Source organism: Dipodomys spectabilis, unplaced genomic scaffold (assembly GCF_019054845.1).
Source record: "Dipodomys spectabilis isolate Male_0828 unplaced genomic scaffold, ASM1905484v1 ptg000098l, whole genome shotgun sequence".
In the NCBI taxonomy this organism is placed as follows: Eukaryota; Metazoa; Chordata; class Mammalia; order Rodentia; family Heteromyidae; genus Dipodomys; species Dipodomys spectabilis.
This window is the reverse complement of record NW_024870775.1, coordinates 6,640,975-6,666,296: the sequence shown is the minus strand read 5'-3', so window position 1 is coordinate 6,666,296 and position 25,322 is coordinate 6,640,975. Positions and strand designations below refer to the sequence as shown.

Genomic DNA, 25,322 nt, shown 5'->3' with positions numbered 1-25,322 from the left:
ATCTTCATCCTTTCTAAGACCTGGCTCTAGGAGCAGAGCTGAGACTCGTGCTCACCTCTCTCTGAAGGAGCCAGCCCTGGCCCGGGGCAGCCCCTTCCCCTGGGAGGAGAGACTGGGGGACAAGAGTCAAGGACAGAGACACCCAGAGATGGGGAGGCAGGGGAAGGGGGAAGAAGGGTGAGGAGAAGGATGAGAAAGGGAAGTGGAGACTGCACAGGCCATGGCGAAGGATCAGACAAGGCAGGTGGTCAAGTTGGGACAGGTGAGGCCAAGGGCAAGGTGAGTCTCTCAGCACCAAATGGGAGGTGGAGGCTGGAGGACTGTTTTCTCAGTGACCACAAAAGAGGTCCTTCTGCCCTTTAAGAAAAGGAGAAGTCACATGGTAAAGGAAGTTGTGGGCCACAAGGAGGTGGGGATGGGAAAGTGAACATCCTCCCTCAGCCTTGGGGAGAAGCAGTCTGACCCAGAATCGCCATGTGGCACTCACCCCACTTGTGCAAGCCCCCAGGGCTCTGTCAGGGCCTCCTCTCCGGCTGTGGCACTCAGCAGGCCTCCTCCCCCAGAGGAGACCAGCTATGGGGTGGGTCCTGGTGGCACTGCTGCTACTGCCTGCAGGAGTCCTGACAGCTGGTGAGTGGCCACAACCATCAAGCCACAGGGAGCCTGGGGGCTGGGCATGTGCAGAGGGCTGTGCGGGAGGAGGTGGCCAGGACCAACCCTTCACCCACTTTCCTCTCCCAAGCCTGGAGAGGGTCAGCCCTGCCATCTGTCCCACCAGACCCTGGGAATGCAGGTGCAAGGAATATCTAGGGTTAGCGTCTACCTCCCCTCTGGCAGGGCTTCACATTCCTTCCTCTTCCTCAGAGGCAGAAACTATGGGATGACCCAGCCTGAACAAATCTCTGCCACCCTGGGAGTCTCTGTTGAAATCCCCTTCAACTTCTTCTACCCTTGGGAGTTGGCCTCAGATCCTGAGGTGAATCTGTTTTGGAGATGGAAGTTATTCCACGGGGAGTTCATCTACAACATGACCCCACCTTTCATCCATGAGCATTTCAAGGACCAGCTGGTCCTGAACATCGCAAAGGACAAGAACTCAGGCTTCCTTTCTATTTCCAACCTGCAGAAGGAGGACGACACCACATAATACTGCCACATCCAATTAAAGACAAAGAATGAGGGCAAGCAGTTGTGGTGATCCATCCGTGGGACCAAACTCACCATCACTGAAGGTGAGCCCCCTCCTCCCCACACCTAGCTCCACACCCCCTCAGTCCTCACACTTCAAATCTTCTCACTTTCCTCTCCCTGACTTCTGACTCCTTCCCAGGACCCTGTCAGTGTCACTCTTTGTTTCCTCTTGACAATAACCATCCCCTTTGCCTTCCAGTGGCCCCTAAGGTTCACCCCAATCCCATGCCTTAGGTCTCAGCTCTGCCACAAAAGTCCACGCTCTAAAGTATCACCAGCACTCCAGCCCTGCCTGCTCCCTGACTTGCAGTTTAAGTTGACTTCCCTAAGATTCATACTGCCTTCATTTTGTGTTACCTGCATCAACTCTTGCTCTTCCCATAGGCCTGAGCTCATCCCAGAATGCACAAAAAAATGTCTGATGGATGGTCTCCTTGGTCTCTAGGCCTGCTGTAACCTCACACCATCTCCTGTGCCCCTACCCTCAATCTTCCCCCTCTCTTCCCCAGAGCACCTCTTTTACCTTTCCCTGCCCCAGGGGCTCCTCTCCCCTCCCTTCTTCTCTTCTACTTTTCTTCTCCTTCTTCTCACCAGGCCCCCTCTCCCAAACAAGCCCACATGTCCTTCTAGTCACTGTGTTTCTTATCTGCCATGATGCACTCCTGTGCAGCACCTGCCCACTTTTAGGAAGAAACCCACTGGCCTAGCACCATGCATGTATTAATTACCCTTGCTCTCTTACAGCCCCACACTACAATAGCAGTAGGCATGCTCATTTTGTACAGATAGAAACATTATGACCAGAAGAGAGTCTCATATCGCCAATTAATCAGTGAGAACTACAAGTGGGGGTATTGTTCAAGCAAAAAAGGCAAGTAAGAGCACAAGTGCAAACATACACACACATACATCACACACACACATCACACACACACACACATCACACACACACACACACACACATCACACACACACACACACATCACACACACACACACACACATCACACACACACATCACACACACACACACACATCACACACATCACACACACACACACACACACATCACACACACACACACACATCACACACACACACACACACATCACACACACACACACATCACACACACATCACACACACACACACACATCACACACACACATCACACACACACACACACATCACACACACATCACACACACACATCACACACACACACACACATCACACACACATCACACACACACATCACACACACACACACACATCACACACACACACACACACACACACACACACACACACACACAGGCAAGCATTTAGCTAGTTTAGTGATAGCTGCTCATGCTTCTCAGGCTTGCTATCCAGGAGGCTGAGATCTGAGGATTGAAGTTCAAAGCAGCCAGGACAGGGAAGTCCATGAGACCCTTATCTCCAATTAATACCAAAAAGAACTATCACTCAAGTGATAGAGCTTCAGCTTTGAGCAAAAGAAAAAGCTCTTAGACAGCACCCAGTCCCTGAGTTCAAGCTTCAGGACCTGAGCAAAAGAAAAAAAAAAAACAAATAAAAGAAACAAAAAAAGAAAAGAAATAAAAGCATTTAGTACTATGAATTTAGAATACTCCTTTAGTCATATTCCAAAGTTAAAAAATAAAACAGTATTGCTCTGGTTTTATATTTTTGTTATGAGATAGATAGATAGACAGATAGATAGATAGATAGATAGATAGATAGATAGATAGATAGATAGATAGATAGATAGATGATGGGTAGATAATTCTGGTCCTAGGGCTTGAATTCAGGGCATGAGTGCTGTCCCTGAGCTTTTTTGCTCAAGGCTAATGCTCTACTACTTGAGACACAGTGCCACTTCTGGCCTTTTCTGAGTAGCTTATTAGAGATAAGAGTATCACAAACTTTCCTGTCTGGGCTGCTTAAACTATGGCCCTCAGACCTCAGCTTCCTGGGTAGTTAGGATTATAGACATGAGCCACCAGCACTCAGCTTTTTTAAAAAATAATTTCTAATAAGCATTATTAGTTTGTTCCATTTAGGAATTGGACAGTAAGTAATGGCTGCACAGCAACATGAATGTATGTAGTGCCACTGAAACTCACAATTGCAGGTGGTTAAAATGGTATGTTTTATGTTACATAGATTTATGACAAAAAAAAATAATGTTCTATTCTTTTTTTTTTTTTTTTTTTTTTGTCGGTTGTGGGGCTTGAACTCTGGGCTTGGGCGCTGTCCCTCAGCTCTTCAGCTCAAGGCAAGCACTCTACCACTTGAGCCACAGCACCACTTCCAGTTTTTTAGTGGTTTATTACAGATAAGAGTCTCATGGACTTTCCTGCCCCAGCTGGCTTTGAACCTTGATCCTCAGATCTCGGCCTCCTGAGTAGCTAGGATTACAGGCGTGAGCCACTGGCGCCCAGCTTTAATGTTCTATTCTTGTGATTTATTTCTGAGTAGTGAAGCGACTTCTTATTCACTATTGAAAAATGGTACAGAGTCAGGATTTAAACTTGGTTGTTTGGAATCCTTTTGTGTTTGTTTGTTTGGAGGTACTGGAGTTTGAACTCAAGGCCTGGCGCTTGCTAGGCAGCTGCTCTAACACTTGCATCCCTCTACCCAGCCCTGCTATCTGGAGTCTAAGCCTCCCTCTCTTCCTCTCTGAGTGGATCTCTGAGAACTGCTCCCCTCTCCATATTCCTCTGAACAAGATGAGATCTGACCTGTCATTCTCATATTCCCATTCTTCCAGGAGAATCTGCTGACTTCTGATCTTTCCCCAGCCATCAAGACCACCACCCAGATGAAGACCACCACTGAGAGAAGCACCAGTGTAGCCTCTGAAGTTACCTCAGCCAGTTTCACAGTTTCAAAGTCTCAACTCCTGAGTCTGGGAGCCATTGTTGGGGTGGCAGTGGCCACTGTTATACTCATAACCAGGGTGCTAGTACTGATAGCCTTCCTCAGGTGGAGAAAGAAAAGTAAGTGGCCCAGGGTTGGCCTTCCATTGTATTCCCAAATGAGTGTTTTAGAACTCACTTGCATTGTAAACACTTAAGATGCTTATTAAAAATGCAGATATCTGACCTGCACCAGTAGCTCATGCCTATCAGCCCAGCTATTCAGAAGGCTGAGATCTCAGAATCAATGTTCCAGGCAGCCCAGGCAGGAAATTCAATAAGACACTCATCATCAATTAACCACCCAAAAAAGCCAGATGTGGAGCTGTTGTTCAAGTGGTAGTGCAGTAGCCTTAAGAAAAAGAAGCTCAGGGACAGTACCTATGCCCTGAGTTCAAGCCCCACAATTAGCACCAAAAAAGAAAAAAAGCAGACACCTGCTGAGTGTCCTTCAAACCCCAAATCAGGCTATAAGGCCTGTGCTTAGAAATACTGTTTTGAGCCGGGCACCGGTGACTCACACCTGTAATCCTAGCTACTCGGGAGGCTAAGAACTGAGGATCATGGTTGAATGCCAGCCCAGGCAGTAAAGTCCATGACACTCTTATATCCAATAAACCACCAGAAAACCAGAAGTGGCACTATGGCTCAAGTGAAGAGCACAGTGACAGTGCCCAAAGCCCAGAGTTCAAGCCCCATGACCAACAACAACAACAACAACAAAAATACACACACACACACACACACACACACACATACACACAGTTTGTTTTGTTTTGTTTGAGGTAGGATCTCACAATATAGGCCAGGCTGGCCTTGAACCATTGGTGCCACTGAAGAGTCTACATTTTCTTTAAGCACCCTCAAATGGGGTTTGTGCAAACCAGCAATAGCACATGATGGCATCATTTGTCAGGTCTTCTCTCATGACTTAGTCTTCAGCTTTTGCTTGGTGGAGAAGAGACAGCCTGCCCTGGAAAAGGTAAGAACAGAGCAGAAGGGACAGGAAGTTGTCTCAGTTTCAGCAAGGACTGAACCAGTGCACACATTGCAGAGCCTGGCTTGAATTGGGCAAATCAAAACCCAAGAATAGTGCCTGGTTTTCCAGGAACTTAGCGCTCAGAGGTCTTGGTAATTGGTGATCATTGTTTATGGAAGAACTGTGGTAGTACTAAAACAATGTCAGTGGAAAGAAAGGGAGCCAGAGGGGACTGCTTAGCAGAAGACAAAACCTCTCAAAGAACAAGCTGGGCAAGAGCTGGGGGTAAGGAGGAAATACTGCCTGGTCCTCAAAGAGAGGAAAATATTCCAATAACTGTCGGTTAGTTCATGGCTGGTAGAGGAGATGGGAGATGAGAAGAGGGTCTTGTACATCAAAGCCAACAACATCAGATCCCAGAGGCACAGTGAGCAGTCACATGACCACCTCAGCTTCCTGCAGTGAAGACATCAGTGTGTAAAGGCAGCCAGGACGCAGCAGCGCAAAGGATGGAGGGAAATGGCTAGGACCAGGAAGTATACTTAGATGGTTTATAACAAAGGATCCATCCAAAGAGAAAAATCAAGATTGTCATTCCATCTATAATAGCAACAGTCAATAAAATAGAAACACTTAGAAAAAAGCTAAACCAAGAAGGTGAAGGATTCATACACTAACACCAAAGCACAAGACAATATTGAAAGAAATTAAAGACAACACAAACAAATGGAAAGATTTCATATTCTTGGACTAGACGAATAAGACAAGATAAAACAATAAAACAATCTATGGATTTAATGCAACCCCAATGGAATGGAATTTGGTCTGAAATGGAATTTGGTCATGGGGCTTGAACTCAGGTCATGGACACTATCTCAACATTTTTTGCTCAATTAATTTTCCTTTCAAAAATGAATAATTCATCTCCTGAAATTGAGAGCCAAGAGTAGAAGTATGGCACTGCCTGGTTTCATAAAAATTTCTCAGAGCTACAGTGAACAAAACAGCACAGTACTTGCACAAAGACAGACAAATGGATGGCTAGAACACAGCACAGCCCTAAAGTAAATTCTCAAGTATTGCCAAATAAATGGTCTTCAAGAAGAGTGCAAGTTGGGCATTATGGCTCACACCTATAACCTAGCTATTCAGGATGATGAGATCCGTGGATGGAGGTTCAAAGCCAGCCTGGGCAGGAAAGTCCATAAGACTCTTATTTCCAATTGACCATCGAAAAGCCAAAAGTGGAGCTGAAGCTCAAAGTGGTAGAGCACTCACTTTGAGCAAAAGAATTCAGGAACAGCGCTCAGGCCTCAAATTCAAGCCCCAAGGCTGGCAAAAACAAAGAAACAAAAAAAGAAGGAAGGGTGCCAAGATCAGCCCAGTAAGGAAACAGCTGGTACAGAATGAAACCCAAAGAAGATTTTTGGTGAGGGTAAGGAAAAAGTGGGAAAAGTGCAGAGGAAGAAAAATGAGGAAAGTGGGATAAGGATAAGAAGGGAGGTCAAGAAGGGGAGAAAGAAGCTCACACCTGTAATCCTAGCTACTCAGGAGGCTGAGATCTGAGGATCATGGTTCAAAGCCAGTCCTGGCAGGAATGTCTGTGAGACTCTTATCTCCAATAAACCACTCAGAAAACAAGAAGTGGCGCTGTGTCTCACATGGTAAAGCACTAGTCTTGAGCTGAAATGTTGAGGGTCAAGGACCAAGCCCAGAGTTCAAGCCCCATGACTGACAACAAAAAAGGGGGGGAGAAAAGAGACAGAGAGGAAGAGAGGAAGGTGTCAGGCACTGGTGGCTCATGCCTGTAATCCTAGCTACTTAGCAGGCTGAGCTCTGAGGATTCCAGTTGGAAGCCAACGTGGGCAGGAAAGTCCCAAAGACTTTTTTTTAAAAAATTTATTGTCACAGTGATGCACAGAGGGGTTAGAGTTACATAAGTAAGGTAGTGAGTACATTTCTTGTCTAACTTATCCTCCCCTCATTTTTCTTCCTCTTCCCCTCACCCCCAAGTTGTACAGATCATTTCCAACATATTGTCTTGTGGGTATCACTACTGCATAGGTTCCCACATTGTCCTTTGTCTCCCATTTTGTTGTTCCCCTTCCCTTCCCTAGTTCAGATAAACGTATATACATTACCCAGGGTACCAAAATCAAATACAGTGACAACAGGAAATAAACCACGGGGGGGGGGGGACATAAAAAAAAAAAGAAATCATGTAGAACATTGAGAACAATAACAACAAAGAAAAACCTCTTGTGTCCATGTCTTGGAGTTCATTTTGCTTAGCATCATCTTATATGGTCATATGTTCATAGCTATTAAGCTATTCTGCTCCTCTGCTAAGATTATCCTAGATGTATACTAATTATTACAAATAAGGAAAATCATTGGACCTATGTTTCTTTGGGTCTGGCTTACTTCACTTAATATGATTTTTTTCAAGTCTTTCCATTTCCTTTCAAATGGGGCGGTGTCATTTTTTCTGAAGCCAAATCCTAAGACCTTATCCCCAGTTTTCCACCAGAAAACTGGAAGTGGAGCTATGCCTCCAAGTGATATAGTGCTAGCCTTGAGCAAACAGCTTGGGGACAATGTCCAGACCTTGAGTTCAAACCCCAAGATCAACAAAAAAAAAAGAGGGGTGGGTACATAGGGATGAAGGGATAATGGCCCCAGAAGGGCTTGTCTTAGGACTTGCAGTAGAGGACAAGAGGACAAGTATGGCTGGCCTCAGCTTACTGCCCTGACTGGTTGGGACAGATCGTCTCCACATCTCCGTTTCCCTCAAGGTTGGTCTGAACATAAGACACAGTTAAGGAGACAGAGAACCACAAGGAAGAAGTCATACTGATACCATGTTGCTTCTTCAACAGGCCAGACAACCACAGCCCAAACCCCAGCAGGGTGAGTATTTGTCCTCCTAAGAAGGCAGGGTGAGTGAGGAAGAGGTGCTATTTGGGAGGTTTCTTTACAAGTTTCCCTATAAGAACAAGTAGGAAAATATCACAGTAAAACCTATTGCATTATACAAGTAACATGCACTAATAAATAAGACAGATATTTTATCTAAACACCCATGGCTCCTGACCAATAATCCTAACTATTCAGGAGTCTGAGATCTGAGGATCCTGGTTTGAAGAGAGGCCGGTTGGAAAGTTCATGACACTCTTTGTGCCAATTAACCACCCAAAAAAATGGAAGTGGAACTGTAGTTCAAATGGTAGAACAATTCCCTTGAAAAAAAAGGCTCAGGGACAGTGGCTAGGCCCTGAGTTCAAGCCACAGGACACACAGACAGACAGACACAGACACACAGACACACAGACACACACACACACACACACACACACACACACACACATACACACACACATTTTATTGAATATTTTAGCTAAAAGGATTTATTGTATGTAAAAGTTATATTGGCTTATTGTTTTTGGTGGCATTGCCTTTTTTGCTTTATTTATTTTTTAGTTATTTTTTGGCCTAGGGCTGTCCTCAAATCAAGATCCTCCTAGCTCTGTCTCACACATAGCTGGGATTATAGGCATAGAACACCACACTCTTCTGGTTTGTTAAGTTCTTATTAATTTTTGCCCAGCCTGACCTTGAACTTCTCTCCTCCTGATCTTTCTCTCCCAGGCAACTAAAATTATAGGCATGTGCTACCAGGCTTTGCTTAATTACTTTCTTATTTTTTAAATACATGAACAAGCCAGGTGCTGGTGGCTCATGCTTGTAATCCTAGCTACTCAGGAGGCTGAGATCTGAGGATCAAAGCCAGCCTGGGCAGAAAAGTCCATGAACTCTTACCTTCAATTAATCAACAAAAAGGAAAAGGTAGAAACAGAGCTGGGGCTCAAGTGGTGAAACACTAACCTGGTGTTGACAAAGCTCAGACACAGAGCCCAAGCCATGAGTTCAAGCCCAATACCTGGGCAGGAAAAAAAATTATAAACATATGTGGGGGGGTGAGGGGGGGGTGAACCATTGATCAAGATAAGATACTTGGAGGGCTGGGAAGGTGGCTCAGTGGTAGAGCACTTGCCTTGCATGCCTGAGGCCCTGGGTTCGATTCCTCAGCACCACATAAGCAAAAAGAAAAAAGCCAGAAGTGGCGCTGTGGCTCAAGTGGTAGAGCACTAGCCTTGAGCTGAAGAGCTGAGGGACAGCGTCCAAGCTCAGAGTTCAGGCCCCACGACTGGACCCAAAAAAAAAAAGATAAGATACTTGGAATTCACAAACTGACAAGTTGAATTGAAAACCCCCCTTAAAAAAAAACAACTACTGGGGCTGGGAAGGTGGCTCAGTGGTAGAACGCATGCCTTGCATGCCTGAGGCCCTGGGTTCGATTCCTTACCACCACATAAGCAAAAAGAAAAAAGCCGGAAGTGACGCTGTGGCTCAAGTGGTAGAGCGCTAGCCTTGAGCTGAAGAGCTGAGGGACAGCACCCAACCCAGAGTTCAGGCCCCATGACTGGACCCAAAAAAACAAAACAAAACAAAAAAAACTACTTAAAGGTAATTTTAAGACTGGTAATGTGGCCTAGTGTTAGAGTGCCTGCTTAGTCAGCATGAATAAAGCCCTGGGTCTGATTGCTCAGTATCACATAAATAGAAAAGGTCAGAAATGGCACTGTGGCTTAAATGGTAGAGTGATAGCCTTGAGCAGAAGCAGCTCAGGGACAGTTTACAGGTCCTGAGGTCAAGCCCCAAGCCTGGCAAAAATGGAAGAAAAGGAAGAAATGGGGAAAAAATGGAAAAGGGAAGGGAAGGGAAGGTCGTGGGGCTTGAACTCTGGGCCTGGGCATTGTCTCTCAGCTCTTCAGCTCAAGGCTAGCGCTCTACCACTTGAGCCACAGCGCCAAGGGAAGGAAATCTTTTAATATTAAATAGAGATAGAAATTTTTTTAAATGACATATTAGCAACAATTTTTCTCAATGACATCCATATAAATGAATAAACATTTTAAGGATTTTATCCTGTGTTGTATTTACAGCACACAGATATCTCCCACTTGTTTTTTATGGAGAAAACCTTTGCCAGATAGTCAATGAAGTAACATAAGGTAAGTGAAAAATAACATTAACAGTTGTGGATTATTGAAAAGTATTTTACATTTGCTTTGGACACTTTTATGTACAACTGTTTTCCTGTTGAGGTTTATGGTTCTTTTCCAGAAAATGAATATGAATCTGTATATTTATAGCAAATAATAGCTATGAAATTACATCTGTTAGTCAATTAGCTAGGAAAAACACACAGGGGTCTTTCTCAGAGGCTCATGACTCACCTAGTCTGCTTCCAGCCTTGTACCCTACTGTTCCAGTCTCCTCACCCTGCAGGCCCCCTCTCCTAATAATGAGGTCAGCAGACACTCTTCTTTACCAGAAGTCATTCTCTCTGGCTCCTCATTCTTGCTCAACTCTCTCTGAATTTCTGTTTATCTGTTTTCTCAGCCATAACCATCTTCCTTGGTGCCTCTTACTCTCTTTGTCTTTTTATTGTTTGGTGTGGATTCTTTTTTTTTTTTTTTTTTTTGTCGATCGTGGGGCTTGAACTCTGGGCCTGGGCGCTGTCCCTCAGCTCTTCAGCTCAAGGCAAGCGCTCTACCACTTGAGCTACAGCGCCACTTCCGGTTTTCTGGTGGTTTATTCGAGATAGGAGTCTCACGGTCTCTCCTGCCCGGGCTGGCTTTGAACCGCGATCCTCAGATCTCAGCCTCCTGAGTAGCTAGGATTACAGGCGTGAGCCACCAGCGCCTGGCTATGGTGTGGATACTTTAGAGAGGAGACTGCACCAGGGGTTTGAACTCAGGGACTTGACCTTGATAAGCACATGCTCTACCACTTGAGCCACATCTCCAACCCACTGATATTCTTTTTTTTTTTTGGATCCGGTTGTGGGGCCTAAACTCCGGGCCTGGGCCCTGTCCCTCAGCTTTTCAGCTCAAGGCTAGCGCTCCACTACTTAAGCCACAGCACCACTTCCAGCTTTTATTTTTTCTGCTTATGTGGTGCTGAGGAATCAAACTCAGGGCCTCATGCACGCAAGGCAAGCGCTCTACCACTGAGCCACCTTCCCAGCCTCCCCACTGATATTCTTGTGTACTTTTTTCTGTCAAGTCCATCCTTTCCCCTGCTGAATGTGCCGCAGACTGTCCTAGGCATCCTCTGCTTCAGCTCTTCCATCTCTCTTTCCTATTCACACTCTCCTTTTCTCCCCTCTCTCCTTCCATTCCTCTTCCCCTTTCTTATTACCATTCTTTGTCAGGTACTGTAATCCTAGCTACTCAAAAGGCTGAGATCTGAGGATCATGGTTCAAAGCCAATCCAGGTACACAAATTGAAGGGAATTTTTTTTTTTATCAGTCTGGGGCTTGACCTTAGGACATGGGCCCTGTCCCTGAGCTCTTTTGGATCAAGTCTAACTCTCATCACTTTGAGCCAAATTGCCACTTCCAGTTTTCTTGTGGTTGATTAGAGATAGGAATCCAACAGACTTTCCTGCTTTTTTTTTTTCTTCTGCTTATGTGGTGCTGAGGAATCGAACCCCAGGGCCTCATGCATGCAAGGCAAGCGCTCTACCACTGAGCCACCTTCCCAGCCCCTCAACAGACTTTCCTGACTGTGCTGGCTTTGAACCTTGAGCCTCAGATCTCAGCCTCCTAAGTAGCTAGGATTATAGGTCTGAGCCACCAGCACCAAACTTCTAAGAGACTCTTATCTCTAATTAACCAGCCAAAAGCCACAAATACAAGTGTGGCTCACATGGTAAAGTGTCAATTAGAACAGCAAGTCAGATATATAGTCTTCTCTACTGGAAATCTGAAAAACACAAACAAGGACACAGGTCCTGACTTCAATACCAAAAACTGGCACATACACACAAAAAAATCATCATACTTTTCCTATTCTAAGTCTCCCTCCATCCTTCCTCTCCCTCCCTTTGTGCCTTCTTTGGCTATTAGCCCTTCTTGTAGTCTCCTTCCAGGGACCCAATCTGTGCAACCTGCTCAAAGGACCTAAAACTAAGTCGTGTGTGTGTGTGTGTGTGTGTCTGTGTCTGTGTGTCTGTGTGTGTTTGTGTGTGTGTCTGTGTGTGTGTCTGTGTATGTGTCTGTGTGTCTGTGAACATGTATGTTTCTCCCAGTTTGGGCAGAAGCAGTGCATCTAGAGACTAACAGGGTTGGCACTTCACATTTTTCCCATGTGCCCCAACACTACCACACAGTTTTCATAAAGCAACATACCTTTGATTAGTGCTGAGGCAAAACTTCAGGCCATGCTGTCAAGGGCTTCTCACTATTCACCTTCCAGGCAGCCTTGTTCTGAAAACCATCATATTCACCCTGAATGTGTCAGGGCAGGTGGCAGATACCCCCTCAAAGAGAATCAGCCCCTATCACATGTCTGAACCCACTCATGATTTGCCTCTAATATCCTTCCCATCCTCCTGTTCCCCTGCAGGGAAGTCTCTCAAAATACTGAGGAAAAATAAGAAGATACTAGCTATAAAAGTAAATCTTATATCATCTTTCCCCCATTGCTACCCTTGGCCCTTCATTTTTCTCTATCTACATATGCATACTGTCCCCTTTCAGTCCTTTCCTCTCTCCCATTCTTCACCTCACCCCACCCATGTGAATCTGGCTTTAATCTGGCAGCTGCCACCCCTCTGGCATCCCTTGCTATCTGTGTACCACCTTGTCACACCTCAATACTCTCTCATGTTTTTCTCTCTAGGACAACATACAGAGCTCCAACAGTTTCCCAAGCTCTAAGGCATAAAAGAAAGGAGATGAGAGGAGGTGGGGTGGAAGGATGGGGAGCTGGGTGGGGGCAGGGCACTTGGGATACAGGCTGCTACTGTAAGTCAGGGGCGGTTCTGTCTCCTGTCTAAACTTTTGGTGCTCACCCAGAATGAGAGCACTGTCTATGCCATCCTTACCCTCTCCAACTCCTCACTGAGAATGCCTTCTGGCCATCTTCTCCATGGAAACACCTAGGAGGAAGTGACCAAATGAATGGTCCTTAACCATTTTCAATAGCAAAATTCACAGCTCCCAATAATCAAGGCCAGAGGCAGAAAACTCACAAGTCAGACAGTTTGAAGGCCATATAGGAAATGAGGTGGTAACCATTTGATCCACTTTCCACTTCAATTTCTTTTTTTTTTTTTTTTGGTCCAGTCGTGGGGCCTGAACTCTGGGTCTAGGCGCTGTCCCTCAGCTCTTCAGCTCAAGGCTAGCGCTCTACCACTTGAGCCACAGCGCCACTTCTGGCTTTTTTCTTTCTGCTTATGTGGTGCTGAGGAATTGAACCCAGGGCCTCGAGCATGCAAGGCAAGCGCTCTACCACTGAGCCACCTTCCCAGCCCTCACTTCAATTTCTTCATCCTTGTCTGCCAAAATAAAATACCCTCAGAATACCCAAATGACTTCTCTAAGAGAAAAATGGGCAGGACCTTCTATTTCTGTTCCTCTTACTAAAAATGAACAGCATTGTTGAATTCATAACTTTTGGGAAAGGATGATATATACCATATGATGTCAGTTACCTAAAAGGGATTAGTATGTGTTCCATGGAAGATCTAGACAGTCGGGGCTGGGAATGTGGCTCAGTGGTAGAGTGTTTGCCTTGCATGCCTGAGGCCCTGGTTTTGATTCCCCAGCACCACATAAGCAAAAAGAAAAAAGCCGGAAGTGGCACTATGGCTCAAGTGGTAGAGTGCTAGCCTTGGGCTGAAGAGCTGAGGGGCAGCACCCTGGCCCAGAGTTCAGGCCCCATGACCAGACCCAAAAAAAAAAAAAAAGATCTAGACAGTCATATACAACTGAACTGTTTGTGGGAGTAATACTTGGTTCTCTGCTTATATGTTTTCTGTAATGCACATGCTAAATAAAGGTTTTTGGGGTTCTTCTTTGTTTTTTCAGTCATAGGACTTGAACTCTGGCTTGGGCGCTGTCCTTGCACTCTTCAGCTCAGGGCAAGTACTCTACCACTTGAGCTACAGCACCACTTCCAGTTTTCTAGTGGTTTATTGGAGATAAGAGTCTCACGGACTTTCCTGCCCGGGTTGGCATATCCAAGACCTCTCCTAATGCCTTTCTTCCACATAAATGTTGGATTCTGGTAGCCGGGCCAAAACTCAGGGTCTGCTTCTGAATCCACCCATCATCACTCCCTCTCTATAACTGGCATGCATGGGGACTGTTTGCATGGAGCCCCTTTAATGGAACAGGAAGATGATGAGCCCAGGAGGCTCGGAAAGAAGAGCCAGGTAGATTAGGCTTTTCAAAGGCCTTAGAGCCAGCTAGGAAGCAGCTGAGCCACAGTGGCAACCCAGACCTGCCCAGGAGTCAGGCTTCAGTATCCTTCCCAGGTTCCCACGCTGGACAGCCTCCTCCTTCATAGGATATGCCCCAGTACCAAGGGGAGGAGGAAAAGACGCTGAAAGGGAGCACATGGCTACACACAAACCTAACCAAATCTGCTTTATTAACACAGTAACTGCACAAGAACTTTGTGTCAAACCAACAACTCCCAACATTCAATAGCTGATCAAGGACATGGCTCCAAGGCTCTCCCAGCAGCTCCAGAGAACAGGAGCAGGGTAGGAGCACAGCACTATTCAAAGAGGGCCATGGGGAAGTCCTCTGCGCTATCTCCGTGTTGCAGCTCCCCTCGCTCCTCTGCCTCTCTCCCAATGTCTTCCATGAGTTGCTCAAAGTCCAGGTCACTGGACTCTCCTTCCTCAGCCGGGACATGAATAACCTCCTCAGCTAGAAGCTCCGGGTGTGAAGGCCAAGCTTTCCCCAACAAGAAACCAGGCCTGTGACAAGCTGGTGGGGCCTGGCCCTGGGGCACCATTCTGACTTCTTTTTCCTTAGACAATCTGGGTGCTGAAGCCTTGCTTTGGGGAGCTTGAAAATTTGTCTTACAGCCTAAATGAAAAGGGAACAAAGGTGACAGTCAGTGCATCCTGAATTTTTTTTGTTTGTGTATGCACACGCGCATACACAAACACACGCATGCTCGCACTCACACACGCATGCACGCACTCACGCACACACGCACGCATGCACGCACACACACATGCCAGTACTAGGGCTTGAACTGAAAGCCTGGGCACTGACCCTGAGTTCTTTTGCTCAAGGCTAGCACTCTATCACTTGAGCCTCAGCTCCATTTCTGGCTTTTTGTGATTAACTGGAGGTAACAGTCTCACATAGACTTTTCCTGCCCGGGATGCCTTTGAACCATGTTCCTCACATCTCAGCATCCTAAGTAATAGGAATACAGGTATGAGCCACTGCCACCTGACCTTCCTGACTTTTTACAAGTCAAATTCACAAAGTCCTGTGTCAAGACAAAACTAAACAGAACAAAACCTGTGGCAAAAACTACCTTTTCTAGTACAAAGAAAGAGGTTTGGATTCCAGCTATGGATCACTCATATGCTAAATAAAGGTCTTCAACAAATTTTAAACTTTTGAGAGCCTTGTTTCCTTACAGTTATAAAGTCAAATATCTAGAGTCAGAGATCTCTGGGAAGAATTAGAAGGAATAAACACAGAAGCACCCGTGTCGCCAGCCCTTGGCAATACCTAAACACTTTCTTCCCCCTATGGTTCTGCCAGCCCTGGAATCAGTCTGATCAATAACCATTGTCTACAGTGTGTGCTGGATACAACATGAGACTTGCTCTTTCATTCTGTATTTCATTCCTTCTTAGCTGTGGAATTGTTCAGAAATGATTGGGAAAGGGAGAAGATGCAAACATGAACTTCATTTCCCCACGTTCTTTCCACCCTAAGCCTCACCTGGCTCATCTGTATTCTTTGGCTCTTCTTCCTTCTCAAAGATGGGTGCAGAGGCATCTACAGATTCACTGCCCAGAGATCTCCTCTTCATTCTCTTTTTCAGGGGCCTGTCTTGTTCATCTGCCATACCTATACCACCCCACCCCAAATATGAAGGCAATTTATTTCCAATTAACAGCTTGCCAAGGGCAAATGTTTTCCTCACATCTAATGTCTGCCCTACTCCAACTTCTGCTCATTCTCAATCTGGTCTGTTCTGTGAATGGCTTCCAGTTTCCCAACCTTCTTGACATTTTCCCCCACACTGGACCCTCTTTTCTTTGTGATTCTCCTCAGAGTCTACTTTCTCTAGGAAGTCATCCTTCTTCACTAAAAATTGAAACTCCCTCTCCTACATTGAACATAAAATTTTAGAAAGCATGCAAATGAGGAGGCTCTAACTTCCTTCCTGTGTCCATCAGCTGTTCTTGCCTGCTTTCTCGGGTCCTGGAACTGAGTCAGTCAGCTCCCCTCACACTCTCTGCTTCTGCCCTTCCTTAACTGTGGGACCTACTTCTAGCTAGATTGCTTACCTGTAGGCTTGGCTTTTTTGGTCTGCTTGTTGCCTGACTTGGGACCAGGCAAAGTTGGATTCTACAGGTGGAACAGAAAATAGGAAAAAGACAAAATTAAAGCTAAGCATTGAGCCAGGCTCCAGTGGCTCAGTTCTGTAATCCTAGCTACTCAGGAGCCTGAGATCTGAGGATCATGGTTTTGGGCAGGAAAGCCTGTGAGACTTCCTTTCAATTAACCAGCAACAAGCCAGAAGTACAGCTTTGGCTCAAGTGGTACAGCACTAGCCTTGGACAAAAAAGCTTGGAGGCTTGGGCACTGGTGGCTCATGCCTGTAATCCTAGCTACTCAAGACGTTGAGATCTGAGGATCACAGTTCAAAGCCAGCCTAGGCAAGTAACTCCCTGAGACTTTTATTTCCAATAAACCACTCAGAAAACTGGAAGTGGCGCTGTGGCTCAAGTGGTAGAGCATTAGCCTTGAGCTGAATAGCTGAGGTACAGAGCGCAGGCCCAGAGTTCAGGCCCCATGACTGAAAAAAAAAAAAAAAGAAAAGAAAAGAAAAAGGAAAGCACGGAGGCAGCACCCAGACCCTGAGTACAAGCCATAGAACTGGCACTGGCACGCGCGCGCACACACGCGCGCACACACACACACACACACACACACACACACAGTTGGGAATGTGGAAGTAGAAGGATCTTGATATGAGGCTAGCCTAAGCAAAGCTAGCTTGAGAGTCTATCTGAAAAACTAAAAGCAAGGGGCTGGGAAGGTAACTCAGTGGTAGAGTGCATGCCTTGCAAGCATGAGGCCCTGGGTTCGATTCCTCAACACCACATAAACAGAAAAAGCCAAAAGTGGTGCTGTGGCTCCAGTGGTAGAGCACTTAGCCTTGAGCTGAAGAGCTGAGGGACAGCGCCCAGACCCAGAGTTCAGGCCCCATGACCGGCAAAAAAAAAACTACTAAAAGCAAAACTCTAGCCCAAGAGGTAGGTACTTACCTACCAAATGGCAGGCCCTGAGTTCAATGCTCAGTACCACTGAAAAAAAGACTAACTGAGGCACATAACTGGTTCTCCCTTCACCCAGTACTGGGGCTTAAACTCAGGCTTTAGCATTGTCATTGAATTTTTTCCCCTTAAGGCTAGGACTCTACTACTTGAGCCACACCCCTATTTCTGGTCTTTGGTGCTTAATTGGAGATAAGAGTCTCATGGACTTTCAGCTGCCTTCAAACTGTGATCCTCAGATTTCAGCCTCCTGAACAGTTAAGATTATAAGCATGAGCCACCAATACCTGGCATATAACCCTTCCTAATAGAGAAGGTGCTAAAGAATAATGGATGAAAGGGTTGGAAACATGGCTCAAGTGGTAGAATGTCAGTGTAGCAAGCACAAGATCCAGAGTTGAAACCCCAGTACCAAAGATAAACAAATGAGAATTTTTTTTTTGTTGGTCAATTGTGGGGCTTGAACCCTGGGCCTCAGCGCTGTCCCTCAGCATTTCAGCTCAACACTAGCCCTCTACCACGTGAGCCACAGCCTCAATTCCCATTTTCTGGTGATTAACTGGAAATAAGTCTCACAGATTTTCCTGCCTGGGCTGGCTTTGAACCGCAATCCTCAGACCTCAGCCTCCTGATTAGCTAGGATTATAGGCATGAGCCACCGGCACCAGGCCAAATGAGATTCTTTATATCAAAAAATTAATCTTTCCAGGTACTGGTAGGGCATCCCTATAATCCTAGCTACTCAGGAGGCTAATTATTTGAGGATGGAGGTTTGAAGGCAGCTCAGGCAGGCAAACAAACTCTTGAGAGCCCAAAGTAGAGGTGTGAGTAGAGGTGTGAGTGGCTAAAATGGTAAAGAGCTAGCCATGAATGAAAAAGCCAAGCAAGAACTCCTGCATTCAAGGGCCAGTACAAGCAAAAAAAATTTTTTTTAATTAAAAAAATCATCTTACTTTTTTCTCTCTCTTCTTTTTCTTCAAGCCAGACTCTGGATTGTTAGCCTTAGATGGCATTACTTCTAGATATAAAAAGGAAAGAGCAACTATATAAGTTATCAAAAAATATAGTTGACCAGTTAATGGAGTTGACCCCTGTCTCCACTCTGCCTCTGCATACTAGTGACATTTTTCCCATAAAAGGTCTTCTCAGATCATCAAGTTCCACCCTTTCTAAAGTCTATTTCTACTAGCTACTCAGGAGGCTGAGATGTAAGGATGGTAATTCAAAGCCAACCCAAGCAGGAAAAGTCTGTGAAACTCATCTACAAGTAATCACCAAAAATCTTTAAGTGGAGCCATGGAGCACTAGCCTTGAACACAAAAAGCTTAGGGATAGCACCCAGACCATGAGTTGAAGCCCCAGGACCTGCCAAAAAAGAAAAAAAATAGTCCATCCCTATTCTCATGTGCCTTCTCTTCTTGCCTCCTTTGTCCCCATTCTTCTCCCACCCATCTGCCCATCCATCCTAATAATGGATCACATTCACAGAAGCCTCCTATGCCAGAAATCCAGAATGAGGGAGATGGCACAGAACATAAAGAAAAGCTTTGGCCGCACCCTTCATAGACACTCCCCTCTCCCTCTCTTGCCCTCACCCTTCACTTCTCCTACCTTTTTTTCCTCCACTATTGTCAGATCTACCGTATCGGTTCCAGAAACCAAACAAGTTAACCCGAGTCTGAGGAAACCAAGAAACAAAAGCATTATCCACTATCCTCTCAGGGGCAACATTTGCTCTGTCTTCCTAGATTTTCATGTATGATGATACTTGTATTCATTTTCCATCATTTTCATTTGAAGGTTTTTTTTTTGTTTTGTTTTCATCATGGGGCTTGAACTCTGGGCTTGGGCACTGTCTCTCAGCTCTTTACCTCAAGGCAAGTGCTCTACCGCTTGAGCCACAGCACCACTTCCGGTTTTCTAGTGGTTTATTGGAGATAACAGTCTCATGGACTTTCCTGCCCAGGCTGTCTTTGAACTGTGATCCTCAGATCTCAGCCTCCTCAATAGCTAGGATTACAGGCGTGAGCCACCGGTGCCCAGCCTTGAAGTATCTTTTGAAATTTCATTTGCCTTCCCTGGACTTTTACAGAAATTAACTACAATCTCTTTTTTTCAATATATTCATAATTGAGCAAGCAACTAGGATAGAGGAATTCATAGTTTGTCATTCTCACTACCCTCACTTCCTCCTAAAGCAATATGAAGGTAAAAACGGACTCTACTGCCCAGAACAGTGGTATATATCTATAATCCCACCTACTTGGGACATAGAAATCAGAAGACTGTGGTTTGAGGCCAGCCCAAGCAAAACCCTATTTGAACCACCTAGCCAAGTATGGTAGCCCATAATTCAAACTACATGGGAGGCAAAGGTAGGAAGATCACAGTTTGGGGCCAGCCCTGGGAAGTTAAATGGGAGACTCTAGCCAAAAAAATATGAAGTATGAAACATGTGGGTGTGTGGTTCAAGTGATAAAATACCTACCTAACAAGTATAAGGCCCTGAGTTAAATTCCAGTTACACACACACACACACACACACACACACACACACACACACACACACACACACGACCTGACTCCATACATATGAGAAGTTAGGGTACATATTTCTGAGACATGAAGCGAATTATGAGGCAGGATACCCCCTATTACAAACTATTTCACTCTGGGCTGAGAGAAAACCCCACTTATCTAAAGTTAAGGGAAGGAACAAACTATTTGAGTCAAAAGAATCTGGCCTGGAAGGAAATGAGCTGCAGAATAGGGAAGGGAACACAAACAACTGGCTTTCCTCCAGTGGGAAAGAATAGTTTGTTTTGTGCAAGACTATGGTCTGGCTAAGTACGCTTGCCTATTGCCTATAATCCTCACTACTCAGGAAACTGAAATAAATCTTCAGGATCGAAGTTCAAAGGCAGACAGGCTTTGAAAAACCTTTGGGACTATTATTTCCAAAAACCTAGGCTGTATGACCAGTTCAAGTGATAAAAGGTCAGCAACCAGCAAGCAACCAAAATAAGTGTATGGCCCTGAGTTCATTTAAACAGTATAAGAAAGGCACGAAAGGAGAGCAGGAAGGAAGGAGGGAGGAGGGATGAAAAGAAAAGAAAAGAAAAGAAAGAGGTCTGAACACTCTTGTACCTGAACATTGACTTGTTCTGCCTTGTGAGCCATCATTATGGCTGCCCCCAGTTTCTGGCTGTAATCCTTGTTCTTGTACTTTTTCTGAAATAGGGGAAGATCAGAGTTAATGATAAATACTGCCTTCAAGGGGAAGATCAGAGTTAATGATAAATACTGCCTTCAAGATTAATCAGCAAGGGGCTGGGAAGGTGGCTCACTGGTAGAGCGCTTGCCTTGCATGCTTGAGGCCCTGGGTTCAATTCCTGAGCACCACATAAGCAGGAAAAAAAAAAGCCGGAAGTGGCGCTGTGGCTCAAGTGGTAGAGTGCTAGCCTTGAGCTGAAGAGCTGAGGGACAGTGCCCAGGCCCAGAGTCCAGGCCCCACGACCGGACCCAAAAAAAAAAAAAGATTAATCAGCAATATTAGAAAAGTGACTCCAACATATGACCACCCATCAGACATTATCATAAAGGTATTTGCTTCTGAGCTGGGTGCCAGTGGCTCATGCCTGTAATCCAAACTACTACCGAGACTGAGATCTGAGGATCATGGCTCAAAGCAAGCCCAGTCAGAAAAGTCCATGGAATTCTTATCTCCAACTAACCACCAGAAAACGAGAAATGGCACTATGGCTCAAGTGGTAGAGCGCTAGCCTTGAGCTGAAGAGCTCAGGGACAGTGCCCAGGCCAAGTTCAAGTCCCACAACTGACAAGAAAAAAAAAAAATAGTTCCTTCTGGTTCCTAGTGCTGACAATGACATTACCTTTTAGTACTCCCCTTCCCTCAATTCCTAGTAATTTTTTCAACCAACATTTTGGTATAATCTCCAAAACAAACCTAAGAGGAATATGAAAAAAAAAAAACAAAATTCTTAAACTTTTCACAAGTTTCTTTAAATCTAGCTGCTTGTTTTACTACTGACAGCTTGATTTGTTTTTTTGCTCTGTGCAAATAAACCCAAATGTCCACAGTGCTAAGACTGAAAAACCCTAAGTTAAACTGGACCCTCATGCCTGCTGCTACTGAGTTGGCTCAAATTCAGAAAGGAAATTGGGGTGGGGGGGGGGGGGAGAAGGGGAGAGAAAAAAAAGAAGAAGCATTACCATACAGCGACTGTAGTCCACACTATAATCTCATACTTAGGAGGCTAAGATCTGAGGATCATGGTTCAAAGCCAACCCAGCAGACAAAAAGATTTTTACCTCCTAATTAACCAGCAAAAAAGTTGGGACTGGAGGCATGGCTCAAGTAGTAGAACGCCAGCCTTGGGTAAAAAAAGCTAAGGAAGAGCATGAGGCTCCGAGTTCAAGTCCCAGAAGTGGTACACATACATACAAATTATTCCATACAACTCTGGTAGAAAAAAAAAAGCCCTCATGAATAATCTTCCCCCGGCATACCTGATTAGACATAGGACTTTCTCCCAACAGTTTCCCTCTGAGAGCAGAACAGCTCTAATAAAGGGAAGATTTAATTTTCCAGTTGTCTATATGAAATACTCAAAGTTGTCTTACCATTCCTATTAGCTCCAGGGGCAGTTCCTGGAAGTTCTTTAGCATATTGATTGGGATCCAAGCACGAGAAACTGTGTCTCCAAAAAATGTCACGTGGTACTTAGACTGTAATAAAAGATACCCTGTTTTGATTCCATCCTTCTCCCTGTTTTGATTCCCGTCCTTCTCCCTGTTTTGATTCCTGTCTTCCCTGTTTTTCACTTCTAACCAGGGGGAGAATAGGGAGACTCACAAAGAAAGGGCTGGGCCTCATATGCTTTCTGAAGCCTGAGTTATCTATACCACCTAATCCACTGTTCTTCTACTCTGACCTCAAGAATCCTAGCCAAAGTATATTAATTAAAACCTAAAGTGGCTACAAGTGTAAAAATACTTAGACACAATTTTCTCTGTGTAGGTATTTATCTCCATTATTTGTCACTCTAGTGAAGTGTCTTTCCACATGTGTTTCCTGGCTAAGTATTTTTTTTCTAACTCTATAAACATCTGTTAGGATGAATGGATTGTTTTGATCTGAACTAGAAAACTTACAGGTAAGAAATCAAGATGAGAAGCAAAAAGAAAATACTCTCCTAGGTCAGGATCAGATTCTACCATGCCTGGCCACCTGGAGAAGACACATGGGTGTAAGGGATGGAAAGAAGGGGTTAGATGAACAGAAAATAACCTTGTCAATACACATGTACAGAAATGGGTAAATAACTGTAGTGACTTCCATCAAGTTCAGTCTTCATAGTACAGTTGTCTTACCCTTGTGACCACCCCCTCCCTCCCAGAAACTCTTGAGAAAAAAAAACTTCTGATAAGGGACTTCTACTTTACCAAGAAAAACCTATTCTACCCTCCCCTGTAAGGGTTAGGGGTTGAGGATTAGTTAAAATTAAGAGTTAGGGGTAGCTGAAGGCCTGTAATTCTAGCTACTCAAGAGGCTGAGAGCCTCTTGGTTTGAAGCAAGCCTAGGCTGGAAAGTCCATAGGATTGTTATCTCCAATAAAGCACTTTAAGAAAAAAGCTGGAAGTGGGGCTATGGCTCAAATGGTAGCATAATAGCTCAGCGACAGTGGCCAGTGCCCGGGTCCTGAGTTCAAGCCTGAAAACAGGCATACGCGCAACCACACACACACACACACACACACACACACACATATTAAAAAATATATATATCAGAGTTAGGGTTAAGTGTAAAATGGCTCTCATGCCTTAATATGCCTTGAGTGGGGCAAAATGACATTACTATAATAACATTACTCAGGATGCTAAGGCAGGAGGATTGTGAATTTGAGGTAAGTATGGGCTACAGAATAGAACTGTCTCAAAAACAAATAAGCAGAAATGTCTTAGATCTTTCCTTTTTCTACCCACTCATAGGATCACTGTCAGATACTTTTTTTTCTTAGAAAGATAACATTTCTAGCAGGGATCCAGTGGCTCACACCTATAATCCTAGCTACTCAGGAGGCAGAGTTCAAAGCCAGCCTGGGCAGAAAAGTCCAGTCCAATTAACCACCAGAAAACAGAAGTGGTGCTGCGGCTCAAGTGGTAGAACACTGGCATTGAGCTGAAGAGCTCAGGGACAGTGCCCAGGCCCAGAGTTTAAGCCCCACAACCAACAAAAAAAGAAAAACAAACAAACAAACAAACTACTTCTACTCTGAAACCTTCAGAAAACATATTTTCAAAGTCCCAAACTTAGTACTTTTTTTTTTTTTTTTTTGCCAGTTGTGGGGCCTGAACTCTGGGCCTGGGCGCTGTCCCTCAGCTCTTCAGCTCAAGGCTAGCACTCTACCACTTGAGCTACAGCGTCACTTTTGGCTTTTTCTGCTTATGTGGTGCTGGGGAATAGAACTCAGGTCCTCATGCATGCAAGGCAAGCACTCTACCATTGAGCCACCTTCCCAGTCCCCAAACCTGGTACTTTTTATTTTCCCTCTCTCACCCATGTTCTCTCTAGAGTAAGTACCTATTACAAGTTACTATTTATTACAAATCTTTCCATTTCCTTCCCTCCCTGCTTGAATCTACCATTCCCACATTCAGAAAGGAAACTTTAACTAAAGTTCCTACCAGGGGTAGCCATATTGCTTGGCCCAGATCATGGATCCCGGGATATAGGAAGCATAGGCCACTTCAGTCTCATACTCTGTCCAGTTCTCCTCAGGAATATCACAGCGATTATGAGCCAAGTCTGCCAAGAGAGAAAAAGAATGAAAGACAAGAGCCTTAGAAGATAAATATCTGGACCCCAGACAGGGAAAGGTCAAAAAAGAAGTGGTGGCTGGGAATGTGGCTTAATGGTAGAGTGCTTGGCTAGCATGCATGAAGCCCTGGGTTTGATTCCTCAGTACCACATAAACAGAAAAAGCTGTAAGTGGTGCTGTGGCTAAAGTGCTAGAGCGCAGCCTTGAGCACAGAGAGACTCAGGGACAGAGCCTAGGCCCTGAGGTCAAGCTCCAGGACCAGCAAAAAAAAAAAAAAAAAAGTGGTACAGGAAGCAGATAGAACCAAAAGGGAACCTGAGAGAGAAGAACTGTGAAAGAAAGGCCACTAGAGCCAAAAGGAACAATCATCCTGCCTCTGAATCCTCTCTAGAGATCCCAAACTCATGCTTACACCCTAGTATGACTCTTTTCCCCTCTGGAGGCTGCACAAGGATAATTTCTCCGACATTGTTTTCTCATCTGTAAAATAATTGAGCTGGACAAAAAAAAAGTAACCGTAATTGCTTCCAAAAAGTCTTAAACATTCTTGTATTCTAAGCTCACTGGGTCACTTCTTGCCTACTTTCCTCTACATACTCTATCTCTCCCTATCCACCAACCCAATACCAATATTCTAATCAGGAATGACAGAATCAGACTAATGCTGAAAAACATGAAAGTCATTCAGCACATTTACTCAGATTCTAAGCCCCTCCTTATAACATTAACTCAACAAGCTGTCCCTCCCAACCCTTATGCCCAGATTCATACTCATACAATAGGAAGATCATTTCTCTCTCCCAGTTTCTTCAAGGACCCTTTTTGGAATAAGTACATTTATAGGATCTTTGGGAGAAGCAGGCTGGGTGCTGGTAGCTCACACTTGTAATCCTAGCTACACAGGAGCCTGAGATATAAAGATGGTGTTTCAAAGCCAGCCTGTGACTTATTTCCAACACACACACACACACACACACACACACACACACACAC

The 25,322-nt window shown here is 44.9% G+C and overlaps 1 protein-coding gene and 1 long non-coding RNA gene across 3 annotated transcripts in view; one reads left to right on the top strand and one right to left on the bottom strand.

Annotated features, from left to right (window-relative positions):
• Positions 1-474: 474 nt before the first annotated feature.
• Positions 475-4,296, top strand: LOC122113855. 2 transcript variants are annotated; one of them, XR_006148472.1, is made up of 4 exons: positions 475-630; positions 865-976; positions 1,127-1,232; positions 3,964-4,296. It is a non-coding gene; the product is annotated as an uncharacterized LOC122113855 (long non-coding RNA). The 2 variants fall into 2 exon arrangements; XR_006148471.1 differs by lacking the exon at positions 865-976.
• Positions 4,297-14,580: 10,284 nt separating this feature from the next.
• Zcwpw1 (zinc finger CW-type and PWWP domain containing 1) overlaps positions 14,581-25,322 on the bottom strand; it is a 33,942-nt gene continuing 23,200 nt past the window's right edge. The window contains exons 6-14 of the mRNA XM_042686724.1: positions 24,196-24,316; positions 22,663-22,738; positions 22,132-22,236; positions 20,635-20,718; positions 19,099-19,165; positions 18,441-18,505; positions 16,495-16,555; positions 15,923-16,051; positions 14,581-15,043 (exon numbers count right to left, since the gene is read on the bottom strand). Coding sequence (XP_042542658.1) covers positions 14,727-15,043; positions 15,923-16,051; positions 16,495-16,555; positions 18,441-18,505; positions 19,099-19,165; positions 20,635-20,718; positions 22,132-22,236; positions 22,663-22,738; positions 24,196-24,316 — 1,025 coding nt within the window. The 3' untranslated portion in view covers positions 14,581-14,726. The remainder of the gene's footprint in view (positions 15,044-15,922; positions 16,052-16,494; positions 16,556-18,440; positions 18,506-19,098; positions 19,166-20,634; positions 20,719-22,131; positions 22,237-22,662; positions 22,739-24,195; positions 24,317-25,322) is intronic.